This window comes from Eulemur rufifrons, chromosome 7 (assembly GCF_041146395.1).
Source record: "Eulemur rufifrons isolate Redbay chromosome 7, OSU_ERuf_1, whole genome shotgun sequence".
In the NCBI taxonomy this organism is placed as follows: Eukaryota; Metazoa; Chordata; class Mammalia; order Primates; family Lemuridae; genus Eulemur; species Eulemur rufifrons.
In genome coordinates, this window is record NC_090989.1 from 74221091 (window position 1) to 74230078 (window position 8988).

The following is an 8988-nucleotide window of genomic DNA, read 5'->3' on the forward strand; positions in this document are numbered from 1 at the left end:
TACACACACAAAACACATGAACATGCACACATATGCACACACATGCACACACAGGCACAAATGCAGACACACACAGGCACACAAATACCCGCATACATAGGCATGCACAGGCACACACGCAAACACCTGCATCTCTGGCTTTTTGACTCCTTCACCTACTCTTGACCTTCCACATGTAGTTATATAGTTGGGAAGTACATATGTTATGTATCACCCAAGGACTTAGGAAATTTTTCAAATATTCCTCCTGAAGCTAGCAGTGAAAAAAAAGCCATCTCATTTCATGCAGAAGGAAACCAAAGATTCTTCTAATGGGCATGTATCAACTCAAGTCAATTCAGAAAACAGCTAGTTAGAAAGGGCCTATCTTATCACAGTAGAAAAGCTTGTACGATTTTTCTGCTTTTACTTTACGTTTTTGAGCTCTTCTATAGAATAGTAAGGTCTCTGTATTTACCAGGGAAGAAAAATGGACTTTATTCACAACAGACACTTCTTAAAACACAGAATCGAGGCCCCTAATATTCAGTTGCTTAAGCTCACTCAACCTGAAGAGCCTGCTTGTGTGATTTGACACCCTGGTTCAGTGTGCCCAGCAGTATTTCTGTTAGTCTCACTATACTTTTCTACTTAAACACTGTGGACAGCTCCACCTGAGCAATGCACAAGCTTGGAAGTCCTGTTTCAATGATCTCAAAACACTTGGAGGTCATGGAATAGGCCACCCCATGGGGTAGTGTGTTCTCATCATTGGAGGTATTCAAACAAGGCCAAAATGACCAGTGTGAAGGAATATTTGAAAGGGAATTAAATATCATATGGGGTTAGAAATGACTTTTTAAAATCTTTGCATTTTGAAATGTATATAACCATAAATATACAACTTAGGAATTCGAAAGGGTATGCAGCCATGTACCCACCACTTAGTTCAATTATAGAACTATCCCAGCACCCCGTATGTCCTTTTGTTTTGTTTTGTTTTGTTTTAACTTTACAAATATTGAATGTATACCTACCTTGTATCCAGATACTTTGCTAGTGTTAAAGCTAAAAAAAGTGAATTAAAAGAGAGAACATTTGCCTTCTTGGAATTTGCAGGCTATTAACATAGCATATATTGAACTATGTGCATGGACTTTGCCACACATTTTACTTGAAATGTTTTACTTTCTGAGGTAGATATTATTTTGACCTTATTTTTATTGCAGAGATGAGAAAATTGAGACAATCTATGTCTTCTTCAACCCTGGGATTCCATTATTCTTTGATTCAATCCTTAGCTCAAATAATTCCATAGAAGGCTGGGGAGAGGGGCTTGTAGAAATGTTTATGATATAAGAATTGAAAGTCTAATTTTATTTCTCAGGCTTCTATAAAACCAAAGTGTGGGCGCATGATCAGCTTCTCATCTGGAGGAGAGAACCCTCATGGGGTGAAGGCCGTCACCAAGGGCCAGAGGTGTGCTGTGGCTCTGTGGTTTACCTTGGACCCACTTTATAGAGAATTGGTGAGTTCCTGACCCACTCAGAAAGCCAGTTAAACTTGCTTCATGAACTGCTTTATCTGTAAAGTCCTTTAAATTGTTTCATAACCCTTCAGGGACCTTAGAGATCACCACAAACCTTTTACAGGATACTTTCTGGTTTCTAACACTGGCACTATTTTCTAAGCAAGAGCAAGTTTTTCTGATCAGATCCATGACCTGCCCATCACACATCAAATTTTTGCAGTGTGAATCTGAGGAACAGAAGAGGAGCTATAAAGGCAATTCTCAATCGGATGTGTTCTAATAAGTGAAGATGTTTGCAGACATGATGTGATATTTGGCAGTCACTCATCAGTCTTAAGCTTATTAACAAACTGTAACATCAGGAGACTAGGATCACTTTCTACTGTTCACAGGGAAGACTGACTTGTTTTCTCAGCAAATCATTAAAAAGAACATTGACTCATTTAGGAAACGTGGAAGCGCATGAGGGAATATGAAGGATTATTGTTATTAATTTAAAAATTATAATATTAATATTATGTTTGAAGTAGCTGAGGACACTTACCTTGGATAAGAGACCATGATCTCATCTCTTTGGGTGCCCTTGGGCAGAGGTTATGGACTCTATCTGTGAAGCTGCAGAGGCAGGCATTAAGATCAACGGGTATGGGTAGAAGCCCCTGGGAGGAAAATTTGTGCTCCACATTAGGAATAACTTGCAAATAGTCACCACAGTTTGGTGGAATTGTCTGTTCTCTTAAGTACTGCTTAGATGGTTCCCATCAAAGCCCAGGCCACTTCTTGGCTTGGAATGCTGACATTGAAACCCAAGCATCATAGCTGGGACTGAGCTGAGTAACTTCAAAGTCTTCTCCGGCCCCAAGGGTTGAAGAAACTATGAAATTCTATTATCAAAAATGGCATTCTAGCCAATTTTCCTTTTTAGGTCCCTAAATTGAATCTAATTTTATCAGAAACTGTTTAAAAATAATGTCTTTTACTCATATACTTTTCACTATCAAACCTAACTCGCAAAGCTTTTTGCTCACATTCCCTAAGCACTCTTTCTTTCGTATGTTTTACAAAAGACCTCTTATGCTCTATTACTTTGCAGAAGACCCATTATGTGCCCGGGGAGCTCTGCCTGCAGGCCCTAGCAGTAGTGTGCACACAAGGCTCAGGCCTAAAAGTGAAGACCACAGCCAGGCACAGAAAGAGAGAATGGCCCCGACAAAGGCAACAGAGAGCGTTCTGAAAACGTCAAGGGGCACTAAACAATCTGCTTCACTTATAATTCCTTTGTTTCCTTGTGTTTTCCATCTCCAAAATGCCAGCATTCCTTCAAAGCACTTTTTTTATGCCAAGGAACCTAGGTAAATGAGTAGACAGTGAAGATAAATTGTCAAAAAATGGCCTATTTCAGTATTTGATTCAGCAGACATTTAATCTATTTTATTATTCATTATCCAAACTCTCTCTTCCAAGACGTTGTTCTATCAAAATGAGCCAACACAAAGTAAGTCCTCTTTGCTACTTTCTAATCAGGAAACATTAAAACCACTGTCCCCTCCTTTGACAGAAAAGTACTGGAAGACTTCTGTAATTTTCAGGCCGTAGCGACATCTAGTGGCCATAATGGGAAATGACCAGAGCCGCTTCATCACTAATAAAAAAATTTAGCCTATGCTGTGATTCACATACTTTGCAACACATTGGAATCATCTGGGGATCTTTACAAACTACTAACATCTGGCTCCTACCTTCAGAAATTCTTATTTTATTGGTACGCAATATGATCTGGGTGCCAGGAGTTTTAAAAGCTCCCCAGGTGATTCTAACACGCAGCAGAGTTTGGGAGTCCCTGGCTTAAATGCCTTTTCTCAGTTTGAATCCCTGAGCAAACAAATCTTGCCGATGAACAAGTCATTAGAGCTGGCAGATTCTCATGCTTATTATAGATTATTTTAAAGACACTCAATTCTCAAGATGTATTTAGCAATATAAACTCTGAAGGATGCAAGGATATTAAAAGCTATATGTATATATGTGTGTGTGTGTCTGTGTGTGTGTATGTATGTATATATAGGTAACAGCTCTTAAATTTCTTTCCCTTCGTGAGATATATGATTATAATAGTTTCCTTTGGCCAACAGATGTGAAAGCTTTGTATGTGTGTCAATTTGTGAAACATCAAGATTGTTCTCCCCTTATTCATAAAGTGGTACTCAGGCTTTTTACTTAGATATGACAGCAATTTAGTTTTCTGGTATTAGTACATTTGGTCCTTTTAGTTGCCTTTATGTCAACGTCATTTTCAATTACGAGCTCTTGCATGAAAGGGGCTTTGTGTTCAAGTCATAAAATAGTGACTTTTATAACTTACTGTGCCGAGCACTGTGGTAGAGACTACCCATGGGGATGCAAACTAGGTAAGACGTAACCCTTGTTTTCAAGGAGCTTGAAGTCAAACTGGAAGAGATAACACTGAGGCCCAAGTAATTAAAGTGCAAGGCAAAGTTTGGTAAGAATTGTTAACAGCAAACATATGGTTTAGGGGATAAAAAGAAGCAACCAAGAAAGGCTTCCTTATGTAGATTACATTTGAAATAAGCTTTAAAAAATGAGTAAGATTTTTTTTTTTAGGGAGTGGCATTTTAGACAGAGAAAGCCTTCATCTATTTACATATTTATTCATCAAATACAATGGAGCCCTTGCCAAATGTCTGTAGTTTTTCTGAACACTGGAAATATGACAGTGACCAAAAAGATAAGATTCCCTGGTATCATGGAGCTTATATTCTAGTACACATAGAAGACAGAAAAGTAAGTAAAAACAAAAAAATAAATGAAAGATTTTCAGATCTTGATAAATAATATGTGGAAAATGGAATAAGGCAACTCACTGGGGAGTAAAGTCGGGGGGCGGGGTGGAAAGCTGGGGGACCTCTCTGAACAAGTGACATGTGAACTGCAACCCAAGTGACAACAGGAAGTTGACCAAGATAAATGTCTGCAGAAGAGTATTCCAGGCAGAAGACAAGTTGCAAAGTCCCAGAGATAAGAGGGAGCTTGGAGTGGTCAAGAAACAAAAAAGGCCAGAGCAGCTGGAACGTGGCATACAAGAGGGAGATATTATGCAAAGAGGATACAGAGGAGGAAGGGGCCAGATTCTACAGGCTGGTTAGAAAATGTGAATTTTATGCTAACTGGTGGGAATTCATTATGGTCCCCCCGCATCCCTCCCCTAGTCTTGGGGAGTTACAGGATATAAAAGACTGCTTTAGTTCACATGTGGGCTTAGACTAGAGTAAGAATAGAGAAGATGAAAAGATGCAAAAGGTTTGATATGCAACTGAAGGTGGACCAACTGGACTTGCTGGCGGATTGATGTGGGAGACAAGAGAAAATAGAGGATATAATGGTAGTATTCAGAGAAGCATTTAATCTGAACTAGAACTGTGGAATTCTTCTTTAAGTGTTGTGTTCAGAGAACTTGAGGTAAGTTAGGAAGTTGAAGTGTAAGGTAAGAAGAGGGAAAAAGACAAAATCAGGCTAAAGAAGAGAGAAAGATATGAATCAGGCAACTCCTTATAAGCACACCGAGAAAATTGGACCTGGAACTTCAAGCGATGGGAACCCAGTAAAGGGTTGTGAGCGTGAGCAGGAACGTGACGTGGTCAGACAAAGTGAGCGGGATTCATCAGAAGCATGTGGGGGTGTAGTGAAACAGGGGATCGGGATGGAGGCTGCCGAAGCAATTGAGTTAAGAGATGAGCAGCTCTCAAAATGGAGCAGTTTTGCCTTCCAGGGGACATTTGTCAATATCTAGAGACATTTTTGGTCATCACAACTTCGGGGGAGGTGTTATTGGCTACCTGTGGCAGGTAGAGAAGCTGAGGATATTGCAAAACATCCTAAAATGCACAGGGCAGCCCCTCACAATGAAGAATTGTCTAGTCTAAAATATCGATAATGCCAAAGCTGAGAAACCCTGGCCTACACTAAGGCAACAGTAATGTGCATTGAAGAGAAAGGGGCAGAAGTCGGAGATAGAACAGAGAGGACTAGGTGACATCAAATGCAAGAAACCATGGTCCAGCTTTTAAGGCAAATGGGGAAGCAGTGTCTGTCTTTACTGAAAGAGACACTATGCGAAGGACGGAGTAGGTTTATGGGAAACAAAATGGTGCATTTAGTCTGAACGCTGAACTGAGTCGGAGATGTCTACGAGGCCATGAAGGAGAAAGAGTAGTAAACAGTTACACATACAATACTGCTTTGCAGGAGAGAAATCTTGGAGAGTAATTGCTTAGGATATAACGTGTCAGGAGAAGGCACCAGTCTGGGAATGAAGATGAGGTTCCATTCTTAACTGGATTTAGCACTAATCCATGTACAGATGGATGCCAGGAAGCGTTTGGGAAGCATCTGCTGCTGGGACTGATTATTATGCTTGTAACAGAAGTGTGTAAATTGTCTTTTTTGCAGGAGCGAATACAGGCCGATGAAGTTATTGCAATCCTGGATCAAGAACAGCAAGGGAAGCATGAACTGAATATCAACCCTAAAGATGAGCTATAAAATGAGAAAGAATGTTCTATCAAATATTTATTTAAATTGTTAATCTTATGAGAACCTTTTTATTTTTGTACAGAGCCGTGGTTTAAATTAACAGGTTAATACGAGTCATCAGATCTCCCTTCTTTTCCTAAGGACACTTGCTGTGCCTCACTTAGTCTATCTTTCTTGCGTTTTTCCCCCATCTTTTTAGAGATGGGGTCTTGCTGTGCTGCCCAGGCTAGAGTGCAGTGGCTATTCACAGGTGTGATTATAGCTCACTACATCCTCAAACTCCTAGGCTTGAACAATCGTCCCACCTCAGCCTTCCGAGTGGCTGGGACCACAGGTATGTGCCACCATGCCCTGCTGTCTTTCTTGGTTTTTCATAAGTTTATCTATCAAAGCCCAGTCACTGCTCCCCAACACACACACACACACACACACACACACACACACACACTCACAGTGTTAATCTGCTGCAGATCCAAACAGTCAAACAGAGAATAAGCTTATTCTTGGTGACACTATAGCTCTCATGCAACTACAGCTCTCATGCCTCCTCCAGTTCTAGTTGGCATGTGATTTGGTCTGAGAAGGCCTCTCCAGCTGTCGGCCTTTCATTCCCATCCTCTCCTGGTGCTGACAGCCATGAGCTCTGCCCCTCCAAAGTCAGCTCAGCTGTGGGTCCGAGGAGCCCCTGGCAGAGTCCGCACTGCCTCAGGTATCACGGGCATAAAGACCAGCTAGGCTTCAGGAAAAAAATATTTCTCTGATGATAACTGTGTAAGACAGAGGGGCCTTCAGTCTTTCCAGGGCCTTGGTGGAGTTTTTGGCTCTGGTGTTTTCACCAGGGAATAGACTTACACTGGAAGCTTCGATTCACCCTCCACAGTGCTCCAGAAAAGACTGTCCTGTGAGCTGTCTATTTTAAAAGGTCATATGGAGGTTGAAGTAGAATGACTCTTCACCCACTGACTTTGCAAGAGTATCTTCACTACCACCTGGATCAGGGCACCATTGCCGGGTCTCCTGTGAGTGATACCCACTAGTGAAATGAGGTGTTTTGTATTTAAATAAGAAAAATAAATTTCCAATTGATTTTCATCTTCATCTGCATGTTTTGGTGGCCCTCCTCATTGCTGCTGTCCAGCACCCAGATTCATGGTCTTGTCTGATTCATTTAATAAAGGGAGCCTTATTTTAATATCTGGCATTTATTGTTCTTCTCCCAAATGTTTGGTTTATCTTTACAGAATGGTTTTTTGATCCCACAGGAGCTTTTGAACATCCTAGGGGCAATGTCTGGCCATGACTAGTTTTGCTGGCGCATTTTACTCTGGGGCTTTGAGAGAGGTGGGGACACAGCTGTTGAAGAAGCAGAGATGGTTAGCAAACAGGGGATGCTGAACCAGAGAATGCCTTGTTCTTGGTCCCAATTCCAGGGAGGACACTGCAAAGATATTGTTCACTGGATCTGGGGTTGTTCTAACCTATTAACCAGTGGAAGATCACAAAGATGGCCAGTGGGAGAGGTAAAATCTTTTGCAATTTAAGATCCTGGTTAGTGGTAAGAACATTCATCCTTCGAAACCAAAAAAAATTGAGTTATAATGATTTCTGTGCCATTGATATTCCACCAAAATTTTTGGTTGCATTTTCATCACGGAAAGGAAGAAAGTGGAAAGATCATTAGATTATAACTCCAGCCCTATCAAATATGCCCTGCTGTGTGAGCTGGAGCTACTGTCTTTCCTTTTCTGGGCTTTAGTTTCCTTCTCTGAAAATGACATAATTTAATGTGATTGTTTTCAGAAGTCCTCCCTCTTGCTCAAAATAAAAACCAAAACCGAAACTAATTTTAGAAATATTCATGAATATGACCAAATTTATTTCTGCTAACATTTTGAGAATTTTGAATGAGTTCATTATGTGTGTATGTGATTTTAAAATCTTAAACCCAATTTTAGGACAAAAAGGACTTTGAAAAGGTAGATTACTATTTGTTTGCTCTCCCACAGTGTAGAGCTTGCTGGCACTCAGATTTGCCGATAGGAGGATTTGGGCAAGGATTTAATTTCTGTTTTCTGGCAACAAGGCATCAACAAACAGTCATTGGCTCCTTGTGGTTCCTGCTCCCTAGGTGCACTGGGCACTCTGGGAGGGGCCAAGACTTCAGCACTGATTCTGATATTAAGTCCCACAGAAAGTGGGTGAAGGCCTCAATAGATCCCCTGTGTTAGATCCACATCTTGTGCCATTCTCTAACAACACAGGGTGGTTATTCTTGTTTTGCAGGCTACCCTTGTTGATTTACACCAAGAACATTGTGTGTATACTAAAGCATTTATTTTTAATCTGCTCCACATCAAACCATACATCATTTCTTTCAAACTATTTAGGGAGTGTCATCAGATGACTTTTTAAAAAAAATCAAGCTCAGAAATTTCAGTCTGTGTGCTATCTGGTCCTCTGTGTAGAAGGATGAAAAGGCTCATTAGAATCTTTGTCGCTTTTAGAGCTGAAGGAGAGCATAGAAATCACAATTCAATTCCATCTTTCTTTTGGGGTGGAAACTGAGGCTCAGAGGGAGGAAAGATGATCCAATTGGTATAGAATCCGAGTAGGCAGAGCCAGGGCTAAAGCCAGTACTGTTGAATTTGGTTATGCAAGAATGCCTGGGGGACGAGCACATGGGGTTAGAATCCTGGCACAAGGCTCTGTCCACAAGAGGAAGGAATGCCTCTTTCTATTTGGTCAAAGATGGTACTTGCTCACCAATCTGTGGACCTGCAGGACCGTGTCTGTCCAGAAAGGGACACACAAAAGTGTTGTTTGTGCTTGAGTCAGCCTAGGCTAAGAAGCCCGGTTTTTATGACTAGTACTCTTCATCTGTACCACTGGGGAACTACCATTTTCCTCGATGACTATCCCTCCTTTGT

At 40.9% G+C, this 8988-nt stretch overlaps 1 protein-coding gene across 1 annotated transcript in view; it reads left to right on the forward strand.

Moving 5' to 3' along the window:
• Positions 1-7253, forward strand: part of P3H2 (prolyl 3-hydroxylase 2) — a 145115-nt gene extending 137862 nt beyond the window's left edge. The window contains exons 14-15 of the mRNA XM_069472786.1: positions 1367-1507; positions 5978-7253. Coding sequence (XP_069328887.1) covers positions 1367-1507; positions 5978-6070 — 234 coding nt within the window. The 3' untranslated portion in view covers positions 6071-7253. The remainder of the gene's footprint in view (positions 1-1366; positions 1508-5977) is intronic.
• The last annotated feature ends 1735 nt before the right edge of the window (positions 7254-8988 follow it).